Here is a 20,268-nt window from a genome sequence, read left to right as displayed (position 1 = left end):
CAGGTCGCAGACATGGTCTTGTTGTATCCTTGAGGATCTGCTTGCACAAGCAGCTGTTAAGCTCTGAGCAAGTTGGTTCCTGTGGAGCATAACATGTGTAATGTCCATGATTGTTCACAAAGGGGTGCCGAGCACCTGTCTTAGTCCATTTCCTGTTGCTGTAACAGAATACCTGAGATTGGGTAATTTATAAAGAAAAGAGGTGTTTTTTTGGATCAGAGTTCTGGAGGTTGAGAAGTCCAGGGTCAAACAGCTGCATCTGGTTGGCTTCTGGTGAGATCCTTGTGCTGTGTCGTAACATGGCAGAAGGTATCTCAGGGCAAGAGGGGTGCACAAGAGCCAAACTGGCTTTTATAACAGAACCTCTCTTGTGATAACTAGCCCACTCCCATGATAACCCATTAATTCATTAACCCGTTAATCCATTCACAGGGCAGAGCCCTTATGACCAAATCACCTCTTAAAGGCCTCACCTCTTAATACTGTTACATTGGGGATCAAGTTTCAACATGAGCTTTGGAGGGGACAAACATTCAAACCATAGCACATTTTACACAGCGATAGGTGGGAATAATCCAAGAAGACACACCAAAAACTAGGAATACACATGGAAGAAGTTGTTAATTACATTGTGATCAGTAAACTGGAAGATAACTGGAAAATTCCATTTGAGTTCAGTCTTTATGGTACTTGTTGGCTGAAACAAAACTGACTTTGTGTATGTCTTGGTAAAGTAGCAACTGGCTTTTATGCTACCCCCAACCCCCACCCTCATATCTAGACAGGCACCTGGTCTCACTCAGTCCAGTGTTGGAAAGAGCTCAGTCTTACTTTTGCTCACCAGGAGGAATCTGGGAGATCAGAGGACCTTGCAGACATTTCCTCGTCACATTTTCTGGTCAGAGCCCAGCTTGCTTTGCAAGGGTGCCTGATGATCCCCTGTACTTCAGTCCCCCTTTTCTATCCATCTGTCCCCAAGGTCCTGGCTTCATCCAATTGTTGGTGGACAAACCCTATTGCAGATTGCTGCCCAAATCCCAATTAGCAAGTCCTGTTTTGCCTTAAATCTGAGAATGGGGCATATGCATGACAAACGTAAGATCTTGCTAATATTCTTTTCATAACATAATGAAGTTTTCTAATTCTAAGAGACCCTCTGATGCAGGTGACAATGGGAAAAGACAAAGTGTGAGAACCATATTCTGCCAGCCATGTTTGTGATAGTCTAAAACTTCATTTAACAAAGTGGTTCTTAAAATGGTAAGGGGGCATGTATTTTGAGATAGCACTGCCCCTCCATCCACCCTTAAGAACCACTGATCTGGCAAAGGCTCTAAGGAAGGAGGAATCATTTGATTCCTACTTTTATGGATGATTACAGCTGACAATAGGAAAGATCAACAGTACTATAATTATGAACTTGCCCCAAGGCACATTAGCCCAAGTTCAAGTTTAGAGAGACAAACTATGAATGCAACATGCCAGGTATATCTGCAACTATCCTACATGTACTGTCTGTGTATTGTACTTCACAAAGCACTTTGACTTCCCCTATACTATACAGCAAGTCTACCAAACAGCTAACAGCTTAACAGCAAGTCACTTTGCACTGATGTTGGGTTCAAAGTTTGATTAAATTTGTGACAGTAAGTTACTTTGCTTCTTGGACTCTAAGTAGTTCTAGTGCCAAAATCCTGAGATTCTTTTCTAACCTTGATGTTTAACTGAAGGTTGTTAACATTAATACTAATGATGGCAGCCATTCATTGAGTGCTTCTCTGTGCCAGGTACAGTGTGCTAAGCCCTTTAGGTGCATTATCTCATTCTCAGTAGGTAGGTGGTATGCTAATTTAAGGAAATGGTTGAGTAAACTGAGGCTTACAAAAGATAAGAAACCTTTCCCAGGACAGTTGGATGTTGGCAGTGCTGGCACTCAGACCTGCCAAGTCTACTTGTCTGAAGTCTGCTTTTAACCAGCACTCTGCTCTGCTGTTACAAATGGCATCTGGTGAGACTTGGAATCATTCCACTCAAATATTAAGCACCTGCTATGTGCCAGGCATTGTGCTAGGCACTAGGAAAACAGGGCACTGTCTTTATCGCCATGTTGCTTACAGCAACCTAAAGAAGCCAGTGAACTATTTTCAATACACTATGGCAAGTGCTGTTTAGAGTCATTGAAGGATTTAAAGCACGAGAGTGATGTGATCAGATGATGTTTTCAGAAGTTGATGAGGGCAGCCAAATGGAAGCTGGATTGGAGAAGGGCCAGAAGATAAGTTCTATTGGGTAAATTTTTTGGTTTTTTGTTTTTAAAAAAGATGACTGGTAAGGGTAAATCTTAACCCTTGACTTGGTGTTGTCAGCACCAGGCTCTCCCAAGTGAGCTAACCAGCCATCCCTAAATAGGGATCCGAACCCGTGGCCTTGGTGTTATCAGCACCACACTCTCCCAAGTGAGCCATGGGCCGACCCTACTATTGGGTAAATTTGGATGAGCAATGATGATTCAAACCTGAATCAGTGAAGTGGGAGGAAGCATATGAGCATCACAGAGGTGGCAGAGACACTTAGAGATCAGGGCAAGAGGACAGAATGTTGACTTGATATTTCTGAATTAGGGTGAATAGACAGGATTTGTGGCATTCACCAGGATAAGAGAATATGGTGGTGAGAAGAGCAGGTTTTGAGGAAGATGAGTTGGGTATTGGGTGGGTTGACTTTGAGCTGCCTGAAGATACCCAAATGGAGATGTCCAATTGGATCTGGATATATACCAGACCAGCTTAGCAGAACAAAGGTCTGGGGCTAGAAACGAAGGCTTAGCGACAACAGTGTAGTAGTGTGATGGAAGGCCTGGGTTGGGATGAGGCTTTCCGGAGAGGGCATATAAAGAAGAGCAGAGGTCAAGATCAGAGTTTTGGGAAATACCCATACTTACAAACTGCTGGAGGAAGAGAGGCCTAAGAGAGAGCTACCAGACAGGTGAGAAGGCAACCAAGGAGGAGACTTTCCAATAGGTAACAGTACCAAACACCACAGAGGGGGCCAGAAAGATAAGAACAAAAAGGGTCTGTTATAATTTGGGGCTCCTCATCTGAACAGTGTCTGTGGTGGGAGTTGGGAGGGTGGCAGAAGCTCATCTGGCAGTGTGTTGGAGAATAAGTAGATTAGGAAGGAGAAGTGGCTCCAAAGGGAAGCAGATGAGGGTCACTACAGGAGTGAGGGATCTGAAGATGCTGAGAGATGGAGCCAGTAGATCATAATGTGGTTGGGTAGGGGGCAGTGAATGCTATATTGGATTCTGAAAGAGTAGTGGGAGAGGGGGCATCTCAAGCTTAGCCTTGGCCAGCAAGTAGGGACACCTTGTTTTCTGGAAAAGAAAGGAAAGAGTAAAGGCAGATGGATGTGTGATTGGGCAGTAGTGGAATAAAATACTTAGCACCTGGAGACCTTGATTGCTTATTTGCTTATTGAATTGGAGGCAGAGTGGTCTGCTGAGTACAAGGAGGGAGCCAGTGAGTCAGAAGCTGGGAAAGAATAAGCACAGTCTGGAGAAGCCACTGAGAATGGAAGAGCGAGCTGACAAAGAACACAAGGAAGGGCTGCTGAGCATTGTTGAAGTTCCTGATTTGTGTCAGAAACTGAATTTATTGGGCACTGCAAACTGGTTGTGATATTTTCTAGCATCATTTGGCAACCCAAATATGGAAACAGTTTAAGTAGTTGGGACTGTGTAGGCTGCAATGGAAGGACAGGTATGGCCTGGCCCCAGAGGCCAATGTCTGAAACAGAATGGAGACAAAATAGTTGGTGTCCATGGAGTCAAGTAATTGAGAAGCTAAGCTGTTGAGTAAACACTGGAAACACTCTGGTGGCCACAGGATTAGAAGCTGAGAAGTGCAGTGGATTGAATTGGCCCCCAAAGTAAGTCAGTCTCTCTCTCTCTCTCCCTCCCCCTCCCTCCGTCCCTCCCTCCCTCCCTCCTTCCCTCCTTCCCTCCTTCCCTCTCTCTCCCTCCCTCCCTCCCTCCCTCCCTCCTCTCTCTCTCTCTCTCTCTCTCTCTCTCTCTCTCTCTCTCTCTCTCTCTCTCCCCCCCCCCCTTCTCTCTCCCTCTCACCAAAGAAGACCCATGTTCCCTGGACTTTGGACTTCCCAGCCTCTGAAACTGTAAGTAATAAATTTCATTTTCTCACAAATCACCCAGTTCCAGGTATACACTCAGGAAGATTGGGGAGCCTGAGCTAGATTCCCAGTGACCTGAGGTGGGCAGATGCAACAAGGAAGGAGTAGAAAACACGATTAGTATGTGGCATGAGCCTTAAAGAGTTGGGGGAAGGGGATTTCTAAGAAGGCAACAGAGGCACAGGAAGCATCATTGAGAGCCATGAAACGTGGTGAGCTTTCCCAGCCATTGGTTATGGCCTGAGCCAGAGCTATGTCACTCTCCTTTTCATACCTGATTTTTACTCAAAGTAGCTCTTTGATGCACCAAAGCTTCTATCAAGGATAGTTCAATGATTAAATCAAAAATAAGAGTATTAATGAAAGACACAATCAGATATTTCTCTGACCCTTAGTAGTCATGGATTTTGGCTGAAGTCATTCACTTATGTTTCATTCATTTGTTCAAAAGATATTTGAGCCCCAACTATATGGCAGACATTGCTGTAGGCAAGCAAATCCTACATGAACAAACTCTCTACAAGGGGGGTGTATTAGTCTGTTCCTATTGCTTATAAAAAAAAATACATGAAACTGGATATTTTATAAGGAAAATAAAATTCATTGCTTACGGTTTCAGGGTTTAGGAAGTCCAAAGTTCAGGGAACACACCGGGTAAGTTTCTTTGGTGGTGGCTTTACAGAAACGCAGGGGTTTCATATGGCACAAAATGGTGGAGCAAGGATAGAGAGTTCCTCATGCCCTCTCCTTTTATTTATGTTTTTCTCGTGCTCTCCTTTTAAAGCCCTCAGAACCACACCCAAGACCACCATTTAACCATCAACATAATCACCTCTACAAGGCCCCACCTTTCTTTTTTTTAATTTATTTTTTATTAGCATATTTGTTATTTCAAATCATACTTATTCTTTAAGCGCCTTATCCAATCTCTCCCCTTCTCCCTCTCCTTCCTCTCTCCTCCTCCCCGCTCTAATAACTGTAGATTTGTTCTCTCCATATGATAGATTAACTGTTTATCTATTGGCTTATTGTCTAGATGATCTGTCCAGTACTGAGACAGGTGTGATCAAGTCCTCCCCTATTATCATAAAGCAGATGCTTCTTCTGTTACACTGAAGTGTGCTTTGTGGAGAGAGAGGACCTCTTTTTTTTTTTTTTTTTTTTTTGTCTCCACTGGTACCTCTTCTTGTGTCAGTGTAGTTGAGAGTCTTGTGTGCCATCTGCATGGTGGCTGTGACTGCTGCTATATACACTAGCCACTTTTGTGGCAGCCATGGCAATTGTGGTGGCTGTGGTGGGCTACCCGTGTGGAAATGTTATTTTTGGTGTGCTCTTTACCTGGTTGTGGCTGGGTTCAGCTTCCCCCAGCTCCATACCTTAGGGCCCCGGCAGTGCCCAGAGCAGTGGTGGCAGTTTGCCTAGTTGTGGCTGGGTTTGGCTTCTCTCGAAGGCCTCACCTTTCAATATAATAGGATTTCCCACCCTCAACAGCTACAATGGAGATTAAGTTTTGGGGGATTATTCAACCCAAGACAGTGGGTGATAAGTGACATGAAGAGAAGGGGGCGGATAAGGCACGTACACATGTACATAAGATTTTATACATGTACATGGGCTGTTTAGCAAAGACCTCTTTGAGAAGGTGACATTTGAGCAGAGACCTGAAAGTGAGGAAGCAAGTCACGTAAATATCTGGGAGAAGAATATTCCAGACAGCAGTAAGTGAAAAGGCCCGGAGGCAGGAGTATACTTGTGTATTAAAGGAGCAGCCAGGAGGCCAGTATGGCTGGAGCAGAGTAAGCCAAGGGGAAAGTGATAAGAGATGAGGTCAGAGAGCAGGAGGAGATGTAGGCAGATAACACAGAGCCTTGTAGGCCATCATAGGGACTTGGGCTTTTACTCTGCATGAAATGGGGAGCCATAGCAGAGGAGTGGTATGAATTGATTTGTGGTTTAAAGGACCATCCCCTCCCCCCTCAGCTGCTGTGAGAATGAAAGAATGGGAACACAGAGAACCAGTATAGAGGCTCTTGCTGTAATCTAGGTAAGAGATGACAGACGTGGTGGCAGTGGAGGTGTTGAGAAATGGCCTGATTTGGGACAGATTTAACTTTACACACACTGATCATCTTTAGTGCAGTTGATGTTGAACAAATGTTTAATCCAAGGCTGACATCTTCAGTCTTTCAATACTCATCAGATCTCCTCTCATATACACTGGCCCACCAAAGAGTGCCCAGGAAGTGCATGTGCCCTCAGAAGTGGGGACCCAAGTGTGGTCAGAGGTAGACACATCTAGTTGCACTGCTGAGGGGAGGGATCCTGGTGAGTTGGGCTTCTCGCCCCCAGCCCCTTGCTGCCCCAGCCCCCGGCCTTTGTGAACTGCTGCACAGGCCTTTGTTGCATCTGCCCTTTGCCCTCCCATTGCTTAGCTGTGGTGACTTTTTTTTTCTCTTCTTTTTTTTAACATATCACTTCTAGCCTTATTAGGGACACATCAACTTTATGCTTTCTTTGAACGTGTATAATACATAGTATTTTGAGAGAGGGGGTGGGGAGAAAGAAGATATTTTAAAGAATTTGGCATGGAAATACAAGCAAACCTTAATCCTCTTCTAGGCTTAACCAGATTCCATTCTGAAGTGTTTAAGAGCAAAGCTTTGGAATCAGATAGACCCAGAACAGCAGATGGAAAGCTCTTGCACAGTGGTGGGCCCAGAGTAAGGGCCACTTGTCTACCAGGCCTGTGCCTGTGACCCGACCTCTTAGAGAGCAGAGCAGCACCAGAAATGCAAACCGTCTGGCACACCTAGGCCAGAGGCAGCTTCCCCAAAGGCAAGGCCCTTCACTCGCTTCTACCCTATGGAATCCTGCTCGGTCACTTCTTTGGAAAGATGCCATGACAGGGATCCAAATCATAACCAAAGGAGGGAGAAGGCACCTAACTGCCCCTGCCCTGGGAGCTGGGGAGAGAGGTGGAGCCCACTCCCAGGACCAACAGGAAGGCGGAGACAGATAGTCTAGCCTGGCAGCTCTAGACCTGAGGGTCTCCAGTCTGGGCTGGCAGAGTGGGTAGTTCTTGGGAAAGTTTCCTGAAGGGTAGGAGGGTGGAGCTGGGGTGGAAGCAAAGGGGCCAGGACTGGGGAAAGAGGAGAGTGTTCTAGTCCTTTCCTCCTAGGCTAGAAATACACACTCTCCAGTCCAAGGCAGGGACTGCCTTCTCCTGGCTTTGGAATCTATTCCCTGGGGCTCCTGGGTGCCTAGTACCTGGGGGTCAGGGAGCTTATGAGACTTGGCCCACAGAGACTACAAGTGCCCACAGGCAGGAAGAAAGGTGTACCACTGAGTGTCCTGGACCTGGGATCACTCCCTCTCTAGGCCAGTTACTGTGGGCTCAGTGAGAAGACTGACTAACCAAAAATCCAGTTCATCTGAAACCTGGTGCTGACCATCCCTGAGCTCTGGGATTTAGGAGGCAAGAGACCTTGGCAGGGAGGTTGGCAGCTGTGAAATCCAGGAGCTGCTGACTCCTTTGATCGCCCAGGGATGGGACATGTCCCTGCTGATCCCCAAGTTCCAAAGCTCCTGCTTAGATGCCTTGTCCCAGTTGGTAGAGGAATCACAAGCAGGGGGAGGGTGGGGGCTTCAGGGCCATGAGCATCCTCAGCCTGGCTGACTCTGAAATTCACAGGCCTTAGCTCAGCACCCTCTGGGAATCCAGGCAGAGGCTGAGGGAGTGGGGGTGGGGGGCAGCCGATGGGAGGGAGTAAGGGTACTGGGCAGGGGTAGGCAGAGAGACTGTAGAGTCTCTCTTTGACAGCTGACGTTTTCCAGAGCTGGCATCCACAGAGGAAAGGAAATCAGAGCTTACCACCTCACACGTCTTTTTCCCATTTTGTTCATGCTGCCTAGAGAAAGCCATTAGGGATAGGTCAGTCTGGGGCCTCCCCTGCCCGCCCATCTCTCTAGCCTTGCTATCAGGGGGGTGGGGGTGGGGGGGTCATCAGAAGGACAAGGCCCTAGCCCTAGCTAAGGGGCCAGACTCTGAACCCTTATATCTGTTCTTAATTCCCTGCCTGCTCAAGATGGGAGGTGGGGGGCAGGAACCAGGAATCTGGGCTTATTCTGCTTAAATCCCCTTGCACCTCTGACTGTCTCCAGGGAGTCTGGCCCAGTGGCCTCAAGGAAAGGGCCTGTTGGGCAACCAGACCTGGGCCTGGTCTGCAGCAGGAAGAGCCCTGGGGTTGGGGAAGCTGGTCCTTATACCCGACTCCTGGGACTCAAGCCTCCTCCCTGGAGCGTCTAGGACAGCTGGCTTCCATAGGCCTCTGGGAGCCAAGCTGGGGGCTAACCTACTGGGTTGCCTTGTCTGGAGACAGTATCTGCATTTGGAGGCTTGAGAGAGGAGAGAAATGGGAGCCCCAAAGAGCCGTACAGAGGAGTTCTACCCAAGCTGACTGACCTCCTTCCTGAGGCTGACCCATCAGCCCCTCCAACCCTTCCCCCAGGGACAGTGAATCCAATATCCTCTTTCTGTCCTCATCCAGAACCTCAAAGCCCAGACCTGGGCTGCTGTCAGTCTCCTCTTCTCTGGGACCTTTCCCTTCTCCCCTCGTCCTGCCTGCCTCTTTACTCTTCAATCCCAGAATCTGGTTATCTGGCCCAGTGCCCACCCAGTCTGCAGCACCCCTCCCCTTCTCTTCTTCCTCCAGAAACTCCAGATCATCTGGGGGCGGAGCTTCAGGTGGGGAAGCCACTGGACCCCAGATCTTCCATTTCCCATCCTCAGAGGGTAGGAGGAGGCATCTAGGAGGTAGCCTAGGTTCCACAGGCCCAGCACCCTTGGCAACAGTGGCAGGACGGAGGCTAGACTGCAAGCTGTGCTTCTTTTCCTGGGCTGGCCACCTCCAAGTGCCACACAAACCCAGGTGTTCAGCCTGCCACACTTGCCATGGCTACAGCCTTCTCCCTCCTGCCCTGGGCTGCCAGGGGTTAAGGGGCCAGTGCTAGGCAGGGGGTGGGAGTGGCAGAGGGGTCTGGCCCCAGGAACTGGATCATAAAGTCCAAGAGGAGTTTAACTGCAGTTCATGGTATAGACTGACTTCTCCATTCAGGGGACTGAGACCCAGTCCAGACATGTCCCCAGCCAGTACATCCCCAGCTCCTCCCTCTCCCCTCCCTCTGCTCAGCCAGCCCAGCCCAGCCCTGAGGAGAGCGTTGGCAGCTAGAGATGGGAAAGAGGTGGCAGAGCCAAGAACAAAAGAGGCACTGCCTGGGTGCTGCACAGACCCTCTCTCCTGGTCTGGCTGGAACCCTCCTGTCACAGTCAGGGGTGCCACCTGGGTGCTATACAGACCTTCTCTTGGTCTAACTATAATCCTTCCTGTCACAGTCAGCCCCCTCCTCCCAGTCTGTGATGCTGATCCTACTGGGCCACACCTGCCTCCCTTTGCCAGGCCCCAGAGCTGGCTCTGGAGGTCACTGTCATCTGTCATCCCCTGCCTTTGGGTCCAACTGTCCCTTTCCCCAAGTCACTCGGGATTCTCTGCCCTCTCCCTTCCTAGTTCTCAGGGTCTCTCCCCTGCACCCAAATGTTTCTGGGGAATGAGTTGCCTCATTTCTAGATCTCTGACCCTATCTCTCAGCTTGCACTTCAGTTTGCGGGATGGTCTTTTTGGTCTAACTCCCATCCATCCTGCTGCAATGGCAATTTTATTTGGCGCAAATCAGCCTAGTCTTACCAGACTTGAAAAGGACTGGGCCCCTTACTCCAGGGAGACAGACAAGAGTGCAACACTCCCCTCAACGCTCCCACTGAGGATCAGACCAGACTGGGAGGCAGGATGCTTGGGTCTACACTCTGTGCTGATAGAATCCTGAAGGCTCAGGGTGGCCAGAGGACACAGTTGTCTTTCCCCAGCAGCTCCCAACCCCTCTCTTCTACTCTCAGACCCTCTACACCCCCCACACATCCCCGGTTTTCTGTAGAAGTCCTGCCTTCTTTGCTCCCTATGCTGTGTGGCAGAGACCCAGATGTCTAGCCCCACCTGGGTTTGATTTTACATGAGTCCCAGCCAACAAACCCGCTGACCCAGCAGATGCAATAACACTGCTCAGGGTGAGGTTCTTCTACAAGTGCTGAATTTGGCCGGAGAATCTCCCTGGTCCTTGTTGGGAGGGAGAGTGGGGGCTTCATGACTCTCCCACTCTTTCTATCCCCAGTCAACCCTTCTCTCCCCAGCATCTGGGCTGGGGGCTCCCCCACCCAGCCTCAAGAGAGTGATGAAGAGGGGTAAGGTACATCTCCTCTTTCCAACCCCAAACCCCTCAATTGTGCACACTTCTACACCCACCCATACTCATACTCTTCACCATCCAGAAACTCTCCTGCCCATCTCCATTTCTCCTGTTGCAAAAGCAGCCACTTCCCTCTTAGCCACACTACAATGGAAAAAAGCCCCAGAATGTTCCTTTCCTAGCTCTCTCAAACTTGTCTGTTTCCTCCCCATTCCACCCCCTTCCTGCCTCTGCTTCTCCAGCTTTTCTCACTAACTTTGCACACTCCCCTGACTTCAGCTTCCAAATTCCTGGGGGTACCCCAAGAGGGGTATGACTAAGGTTGCTAGAAAGGGGGAAGGGGTCGCCCCAGGCAGATCTGCAGCAGATTTGGTCATAATTAAAAGGCCAGCGACACTGGGAAATTCCTTCTTCTTATTGATCCCAGAGGGAAATTAAAGCCAGTTGTTAGTGACTGATGCCAACTAAAGCTCCCCCCCACTGCCTGGTTCCAGAGCCCTAGCCCCTGGGCTCCCCCCTCATATCTGTTAGCCCTTCTCCCAGTCCCCCAGCCCTCTTTATTTTCCACTCTCTCCAGCATCTTCTGTAAGTACCTCATATGCCTGCTGCTCCCCTGGGGTAACAGGGCTGCTAGAGGCTGAGACCTCCAGGCCCAGCTATTCAGCACCCTGCTCAGGACCCTCTACCCACCTCCCAGCCAGGGTTGGGGTGCTGGGGCTGGAGCTCAGGCCCAGAGCTGCCAAACCGCAAACACTCACATCTGGAAAGAATTCCCTTCCCAGCCCGACTTTCCTTTGTCTTACTTCTGTCTCATTGGAAATCCTGGCCAGTTGGCTGGTGGGGGGAGTGGGGAAATGAAGGGAGGAGAGTGGGCCCAGGCCTCCCTGCCCCCACTCCACAGACCCCTCCTCTCTGGCTCCAGACTCCCCAGTATCCTCAGCCAAGCCATAGAGCCTGTGCTCTCCCTGCTCTGGTGTCAAGGGGCCAGACCATATTCCACCTACCAGCTAGGAGGCTAGGTAGGTCCCCTCATCCTGGTGACCATCTTTTGGGTGAGATTTTAACACCCTTAGTCACAAGGCTTGTGGGGGAGACTGGCCCTTTTCTTTTGCAGTAAGAGAGATGCCTATGGAGCAGGAGACTGGACTTTTCTGGGTAGGGGCTCAAGAGGGCTGGAGTGGAGTGGAGTGGAGGTGGACATAATGACCTGAGTGGGAGAGGTAGGGGGAAGTGAGGGAGAAGGAGGGGCAGCAAGAGTCTGGTTTCCACCATGTTCCCTCCTCCAGACTCTCCTCATCCCTTTGGCAAAGAGCCTGATTTCACTGTCAGAACCTAATCCTCCTCCCTTTACCTACAGCATTACTGAGCAGGGAGGGTGCAGGAGGAGCTCGACGGTGCCTGCAACCGCAGGCTCTAAGCCCTCCCCGGGGATCCCCCCTTCCTCTACCACCTCTACCTGCTGTTCCCTCTTGCTTCCAGAAGCCCAGCCACCCCACACTTCCAAATAAGCTCTCCGACACAAAACCTGGACCCCTAAAACCAACTTGAAGTATCCAGCTCATTTCTTCAAATCTGACCGTTTATTGGCTACTGCGGGGTGGGGCCCCATCAAGAAGTCGTTTCTACAGTGTAACCTCCATCCTTCCGGCTGCAGAGTCAGCCCAGCTGCTTTATTCTTTTTTTTTTTTTTTTTTCTTAACACAACCATTATTCAGAGATTTCCCCTTTACAATCCAGAGTTTCAACCCCCAGTACATCCTCCAGCCTTCAGTTCTCAAAGCAGAGGTAAATCCTCCAGCCCCTCTCCTTTGGCTCCATATCTCAGACCTTTTCCAAAGCCCCCCACTCCTTAGACCGTTCCTGGGTTCTGAGTTCTAAGCTTAAGGACTTGGAGATCTAAGAGAGCCTGCCTGCTTGTCCACGCTGGCAGGGAGGAGCCAGGGCGGGGACCCAGGGTTGGGACCCGATGTGGGGGTTTTCGTCTCGCCTCAGGAGTTGGGAGGGCAAGTCCTTGAGGGGTGGGGGGCGGCTGGGCCACGTGCGCCGATTCGCCGAGGGCATCAGGGCTGCAGGGTCCCTCCGCGGTGGACAGGCGGGGACAGTTCCTCCAGCTGCGGGCACCGCATCCAGCTGGGCTCCGCTCCTCTGCGGTTTCCGGTTTCGGGTCTCTCCCAGCCTGTCTCCGAGGCTCCCTGCCCGACCTCCATTTCTGTTTCTCCGTCTCCCGGCCCCCTCCACTGGGGTATCGCCCACTCCCACTCGGGTCCCCGCGGGGAGCCGTGCCCTACCCCCTCTCCTTTGATCTCCCACTTCAAAGCCGCTCTCCGAGGGGCGGCCTCTCCTTCCGCCCGTTTTACAGCTCAGGATGGTGACACCTGAGACCCTGCTCCGCCCCCTCCCCAGGCACCCGGCCTCCCTCCAGCGCGGCGCGCCGGGGCTCGTCGCCTCTGTCCCTGCTTCCCCTCCCTGCTACTATGGACACCCCTTCGGGGTCTGGGGAGCGAAGCAACAGAGAAAGCGCCTTAATAAAGAGCTCGGTTCAAGTGATTGGCTGTGACCTCTGCCCTCTCAGCCTCGCGTCCCGGCTCCTGCTTAACCCTTCGATTTCCGTCCAGTGCATTAAGAGGAACGAGTCGCCTTGTGCCCACTTCCAGCATCCCCAGGCACTACCAGAGCCTGAAGCAGGGTCGGGGGTGGGGAGGGGACGGTGCGGCCCCCTAGCCTCTTTGAGTCGTTCCAGCAGGGGGTGCCGTTGCCTCATTTAGGTGCCTGACCCCGGAACCCAAGGGCTCCCAGCCGCTGAGTTCGGAGCAGTCCAACCGGATCCAGTTCAGCCTTCAGTGGAGCCCGAGCTTGGCCACACATTCCCTCCCCCAGCTCCTGCTCGAGATCTGGGGTTCACCCGCTGGTGGCGTCGCTGAGTGTCCGGCGCCAAGGAGTTGAGTGCACCGAGTCAGGCTGGGAAAGTGTGGAGAACGGGCAAGACGTGACCCTGTGTCTCATACTGCAGGTCGTGAGACCCGAGCATCTGCGCCCCCTCCTCTCGGCCAAGAGTGCAACTCGAGTGCTTGCCTTACGTCGGCCTCCCCATCCACCCACTGGCGCCGGAGAAAGCTATCTCGGCCCCCAGAGAACCCTGGACGCACCCGTGGGGCTAGATCCAGAGACAGGGGGGTGAGAGGGGGGCGGAGGGCGGGACAGGACGCGGGATGGTGGCCAGTGCTCAGGGCCCCCCAGGTGGGGGGAGGCGGAGCCACCTCTATCCTGGGCAGGGGCGGGCCCGCTCAGGGTATAAAAGCTGTCCGCGCGGGAGCCCAGGCCAGCTTTAGGGTTGCCCCCAGACGTGTCTCGGTTCCTGAGTCTCACGACCCAGGGGAGGCGGCGGCGACATCTCTCTCTGCTAAAGGACTCAGCGTCCAGTACTCCAGCCGAAGGATCTAAAGGGACAGCAACCCGCGCCGCTACAATGTCCAACTTCTCCGGCAACTGGAAAATTATCCGATCGGAAAACTTCGAGGATTTGCTCAAAGTACTGGGTAAGGAGATTTTCGAGCTCCCGGGAGGAGCAAGGGGGACGCTGGAGTCTTCGGAGGTGGGAACGAGAAAGAAAGAGGGTCCAGAATCAGGGCGTGGAATCTGAGAGGGTGCATCTCCAGAAAAAGGGGCTGGACGCCTGGGTTTCGGGGCTCTAAGCCCAGACGCCTAAATCCTGCTTTCTCCAGCGGGGCGCCCACCGGTGCCAGCTCCAGCGGTGACTCAGAGCCTGTGAATCAAATAAAAACCAGAAGCACGAGGTTGGTCTCTGAGGGGGAGAGGGGCTAGCCTCAGCGCCCTGACCCGGCTGACCAGGGCACCTGGCTCCTCGCAGTTCAAAAGCTGCTGGCTGAGGGAGCCGCAGACCCTGCATCCAGGCTGGGAGCCTGGGTCCCTAGCCAGCCGAGCACCTCGGAGACATTCCAATCTCCTACCCCCATTTCCCCCGCCGGTAACTCAATCCCCGGGGCAGGTTCGTTACCCCTCTATACCCGGCTCCGCCCAACAGGTGATCTGCCACCTCAGTGCCTCCTGACCGCCCCCCCCCCCCCCCGTCCTTCCCTCTTCTGCACTTTCCACTCTCATCTCCCCACCCCCATCTGTGAGACAAATATTTTCCTACAGCGAGCAGCTCCAGAGTCCTAAAATCTCTCTGGATAATTATCACTTTCTTGGATTTCAACAAATGGCTCCGTGTGAAACCCCAACCCCCATTTCCGAAAACCAGGGTTCCTGCCTAGCTTCTTCTGCAGACCGGCTGCAGCTCAGCTGGGTGCGTTGGTCAAAGGTGGGGGAAGACTGCCCTCCCAACTTTCCCTGCCCAGCTCCTGCGCGGGACTAGAGGGTCTGGGGAAGGGGAGAGAGCCAGGGCTTGATGACTGGGGAGCTGGCTCTGAGAAGAGATGGAGGTTAGAGAAGAACTCCAGCCACTGGGAAGAGACCTGGGAACCCTGGAGTCTAAGGGTAAGCATGCCTTCAATTTCTGGACTGAACAGAGAGACCCTAGTGGGGCTGGGGGTCGGGGGAGGAGGGCACCCTGTGTGGGGCAGGGACTTCAGGAGTGAGTCTGGACCTAAGAAGGGTCTGGAATGCTGTGGGGGGAGCAGGGATTTCCATCATTCCTTGCTGTTAGTTTGTCCTGCAATCTAACCACAATACTTCTTGTAGTCATGTCAGTCTTTCTTGCTGAAATTAGAGACCAAAGGATAGAACTTTTCCCTTCAGAAAGCCTAGATGCCACTCCCTCTCCCATCTTCTCTGGATTCTGGCCCCTCTCCCCAGTGAATGAGGTGGTGGCCTGGCACTCCCTTTCCCCACTAGCCCCAGCTGGAGAGAAAGATCCAAAGCCCAACCCTGTTGTCTGTCTTCAGTCTGTTTGTCCTCCCTGCAGGGTCTCACAGAGCCACGTGCCCTCCTCAGGCCCGATAGGGGGCAGATTGAAAACAGACCCCTCAGACAAACACATTCCTAAGTCAGTCAAGGTTGCCTGAGCCAGGCCCCCAGCTCCATAGGCACCCAGGCCTGGCTGGAAGGATGTCTCCTCTGAACACAGTCTTGCCTCTGAAGGAACCTCAGTCCCTTCTCACCCCCCTTCGCCCTATTCAAGGGTCCATCTCCTGGTAAAGGATGCTCAGGTATTTGGGGGATATCTGTTCCATCCAGTGTAATAGTCATGGCACATAGCAGATTCTGTTACTGTAACAGGAAAGATGAATGTTAGCTAGCAAGATGGACTTCCCAGGTAGTAACAGAGTGAAGTAACCTCTTTGTCCAAGAAGATGGGGTGGAGGGCCGGCCCATGGCTTACTTGGGAGAGTGCGGTGCTGATAACACCAAGGCCACGGGTTCAGATCCTATACGGGGGGCCGGCCCGTGGCTCACTCGGGAGAGTACGGTGCTGATAACACCAAGGCCCCGGGTTCGGATCCCATATACGGATGGCCGGTTCGCTCACTGGCTGAGCGTGGTGCTCACAACACCAAGTCAAGGGTTAAGATCCCCTTACCGGTCATCTTTTAAAAAAAAAAAAAAAAAGCTCACAGATCCTATACGGGGATGGGCGGCTACCTCACTGGTTGAGCGTGGTGCTGACGACACCAAGTCAAAGGTTAAGATCCCCTTACCAGTCCTCTTTTTTTTTTTTTTTTTTTTTTAAAAAGATGACCGGTAAGGGGATCTCAACCCTTGGCTTGGTGTTGTCAGCACCACGCTCAGCCAGTGAGCAAACCGGCCATCCCTATATAGGATCCGAACCCGTGGCCTTGGTGTTATCAGCACCGCACTCTACCGAGTGAGCCACGGGCCGGCCTTTTTTTTTTTTTTTAAAAAAGAAGAAGATGGGGTGGGATGTGACTCCTCTACCAAGACAATTGGACCTGGAGACCTCAGTTATTTCTCCCTGGACCCAAGAGATCAGCAGCTAAGAAGTGTGGCTTCTGGGGCTCCTGAGGGGCAGGGCCTCCTTCCTCCTCCACCTTCTGTTTGGAATAGGATGAGTTTGCTTTGTCGCCGAGGAGAAAGAGGATTTGTTTCTATAGGAACCCAAGTCTGGAGGAGGGCTGGGGTTCTGGGCCATATCAGGGGCAGGGGAATCCTGCTTGCCTGGCCCGGCCCGGCTTGGCCCTCTCATCCCTACCTGTTGCATCCCTGAAGGGTTCTACTCCAGACCAGAGGCCAGGTGGGTGGGGGTGTGGAGCTTAGACACAGGCACCATCCAGAGGGGTCTCCCCTCCTGCTCGTCTTTCTGTCAGAGGGGTGCTCTCTCCTCTGCGAGCCTCCACTTCTCTTCAGAACTGGGGAGCAGAGAAAAGGAGTCCAATCTGGGAAAGATATGGGAGGCACAAGGACTCTGAATCTACAGAGGTTGAGTGAGAAAACCTTACCACCTGAGGTAGAGTAGGGGATATCCTGAAGTAGGGGGCACATCAGGGCAGGGGGAGGGGGCAGTGTCCTTTTCTGTCACTTTTTCTCAGCTACTTCTCTTCTTGGGGCAAGAGGGAGTTCCTTGAGGGGAGCAGGGCATAGGAACCTAATGGGAGGGCAGGTGAACAGGGAACCTGATGCAGGGAACTTTGAGCCTCAGCTCTGGCTTTTTCTTCAGCTTTCTTTTACTACTACAAATAATAGCAACAATAACAATAACCACTATATCCTAAAAACTTAAGGGTGTGCCTGGCACTGTGTGTGCTAGGTTCTAAACATACCTCATCCCGTTTAATAGGATTTTGAAGAAGCTATTATTTCTACTTTACAAGTGAGGAATCAAAGGCTCAGAGGTTAAGCCATTTGCTTGGGTACCCCAGCCTGTAAGGGGGCTGAGCCAGGAGGAAACCACAGCCTAATGGATCTTACTCCAGAGCGTCTGGCTTCCCCCGGCTGCTGGTCATTCTGTAGAGAGAAACAGCTGCCCCGTCTTTCCCTGCTGAGAATCCCTGCTTCTGGGGAGGGGCAGAGATTGGGCAAATGAAGACCTACCTAGGTCTTCAGCGTAGGAAGATAAAGCAGAGAGTGAAGTGACTTCTACTTCCCAGGACATGAGCTATGAGGCCTGGCTGGGGAAGGTCTGCCCTGCACTTGGGCACAGTTGAAGCCCCAGTCACTCTGATGAGCCCACCCCAACAGAGGGTATCAAGCCAGGGTGGACAAAAGGCCAAAAGTGAGGTGAACAGAGCCAAGGCGAGCCTATAGCAGGATGTTTGCTGGGTGAGGGACTGGGGAGAAGCTGCCCCTGGAAATTCTAGGAGTGAAGAGCTGAGATTTGGGAAGCCCCATCCAGACCTGCTGACTCAACAAGGTGGGGCCGCAGCTCAGACCAAGACTCCTAAGGGCAGGGCACCACCTCTCTGCTTTTCCTTCCTAAACCCCATCATCTTTCAGGGCTGCACCACCTGCCATCTTCCTGAAGGAACCTTCCTGAACACTCAGGCACCAGGCAGATGCCCCCCACTTACCAGGATCCCCACCACACAAGGAAATCGCGGCTCAGCCTGCTCCAACTGTCTCATGGGGAGGGTGTGAGGCAGGCGACTGGAGACCCCTAAAGGTGAGCTTCTCCCTATCCCCGCAGGGGTGAACGTGATGCTGAGGAAGATCGCTGTGGCTGCAGCGTCCAAGCCAGCAGTGGAGATCAAACAGGAGGGAGACACTTTCTACATTAAAACCTCTACTACCGTGCGCACCACAGAGATTAACTTCAAGGTCGGGGAAGAGTTTGAGGAGCAGACTGTGGATGGGAGACCCTGTAAGGTGAGAGCCAGAAAAGGGCCTTGGGGTCAGGGCATCTACTGCCCTGCCTCTCAATGTGCCATTTTCCAGTAGTTCCCAGATTCTTCTCTCCATTCCCAGTGGAGAAAGTCCCTAGATAGTAGTAGGAGATAGAAAGGGGTCTGTCCCTTATCCCTCTCACTGCATTGTCCCTGCTGAGGGCCCAGCTCATGTAGCCAACTGTCTCTTGCAGAGCCTGGTGACATGGGAGAGTGAGAACAAAATGGTCTGTGAGCAGAGGCTTCTGAAGGGAGAGGGCCCCAAGACCTCCTGGACCAGAGAACTGACCAATGATGGAGAGCTGATCCTGGTAAGTCCTGCCTCCTCCCAACTAATGACAGACCCAGTGCTACCTTTGGAGATTCTCTGGGAAACTACAGAGTGCAGGAGGGTCAAGAACAACCGCGGTTGGTCTCCTCCGCTCCTGAGGGTGCTGTTTGGACAGGACTAAGCTGCGCATATCCCCTACAGTGCCTTTGTGTGAATTAGAAATAGTATCCCTTTAAAGTGGAGTGACGCACATGCACTGAGGGGCCCCAGCAGTTCTCCAGAGGGATTTTCCTGATGTGGGGAGGAGGATGGGGCCCTAGGTCTCTACTGCCGTCCTCCCTCCAATGATGCCCAAGCATTCTGGGACCAGCTCCTTCCTGTTGGTCCTGAACCAAGAAGCAGATTTGGACCTGGAAGCCAAGCAGAGTACTTCCATTCAACCCTCCTCCTCCAAAGCTACAGGACCCCAGGAGTCTCCCAGGCTAACAACTACTTCTGTCCTTCCAGACCATGACGGCGGATGACGTTGTATGTACCAGGGTCTACGTCCGCGAGTGACTGGCTGTGGGTCTAAAAGCTGCCTGAGCCCACCACCAACACATGCTCACCACCCTCCCTCCCATTCCCTCCTTCTAGGCTAGCTCTCCCTTTACCCTGGTCACTTATGGGGGTCAATGGGATGCCTCTTGCAGGGTTTTGCTTTCTTTGGCCCCTTCTCTCCTCCCCATACTAGCAAAGAGGGATGGATTGCAAGAGCCCAGATCGCCCATTCCGGAATCACTCCCCGCCTCCCCAAGTATGCAGTCCCAGCCCCAAACCAGCCCTGAGCAGGGTCTTTCTGTGAGGTGACCTGAGGGCCTGAGTGGGAAAGACTGGCCTTCTGGCTTCCACTCTTTGTCCCTGTAGTCTATACCATTTAGAATATTTATTTGTTAATTTTATTAAAATGTTTTAAAAAATAAAACTTGTTTCTGGCTCACTGGGCAGGGGGCAGATAGGTCACCTGAGTACAAACTTGCCTCTGAAATGTAGGTGGGAAAGAGTTAATGTTTCAGCAGCATGGATTTTTCTTATACAGCAGGGAGGGAACAGTCCTTCCTGTCACACTTCTAACCACCAACCTTTCATTTGGTGCTGAATCCACGAGCATCACCTCTACTTCCTCTCCTCCAGCCTCCCTGGTCTCCAGCTCTGGCTTCCAAGGTCACCCAGGCCTCCTCTTCCTGACCTTTCAGCAGGGGCACTGGGCTCTGAGGAGCTGACTCCCACCTTCTCCCATGTTTTCCATGATGGTGACATAGATTCCTCCTCCTCCTCCTCCTCCAATTGTTCCTTCTCTCTCCTCCAACCTCAGTCCAAGGCCTTGGCCTCCCACATGGTTCCAGATGAGCCCATCAACACCCACAAACTGGCCTTGCGTCCTACCCAGGTCTCTCGGCCAGAGGTCTCATCCTACCTGTCAGCTCTCTGTGTCTGAGACAGCCCGTCTCTGCCACCATCCTTCCTCCCTGCCTATACCCTCCAGGCCCCCGCCCTCTCCCTGGGCCTCCACACTCAGGTCTATACCAATTCTTTCCAAATTCCATCATGATCTTCTCAAACTCTCCCCTCCTTCCCCAGGTCATTGCCCTAAACCAGACCTTCTCATTTCTTACCGGGTTTTATATAGCAGCAGCTGCTGCTTCTTTTTTTTTTTTTTTTTTTTTTCTTTTTTTTTTG

At 52.1% G+C, this 20,268-nt stretch overlaps 1 protein-coding gene across 1 annotated transcript; it reads left to right on the top strand.

Moving 5' to 3' along the window:
* Positions 1 to 13,824: 13,824 nt before the first annotated feature.
* CRABP2 (cellular retinoic acid binding protein 2) lies at positions 13,825 to 19,454 on the top strand. Its single transcript, XM_063106676.1, has 4 exons — positions 13,825 to 14,018; positions 18,083 to 18,261; positions 18,473 to 18,589; positions 19,057 to 19,454. Exons 1-4 carry the CDS (start codon positions 13,949 to 13,951, stop codon positions 19,105 to 19,107), a joined length of 417 nt encoding a protein of 138 aa, XP_062962746.1. The 5' UTR covers positions 13,825 to 13,948; the 3' UTR covers positions 19,108 to 19,454.
* Positions 19,455 to 20,268: the final 814 nt, after the last annotated feature.

Source organism: Cynocephalus volans, chromosome 8 (genome assembly GCF_027409185.1).
Source record: "Cynocephalus volans isolate mCynVol1 chromosome 8, mCynVol1.pri, whole genome shotgun sequence".
Lineage (NCBI taxonomy): Eukaryota > Metazoa > Chordata > Mammalia > Dermoptera > Cynocephalidae > Cynocephalus > Cynocephalus volans.
Note: the sequence above shows the minus strand (reverse complement) of the source record. Positions and strands in the feature narration are given on the sequence as shown.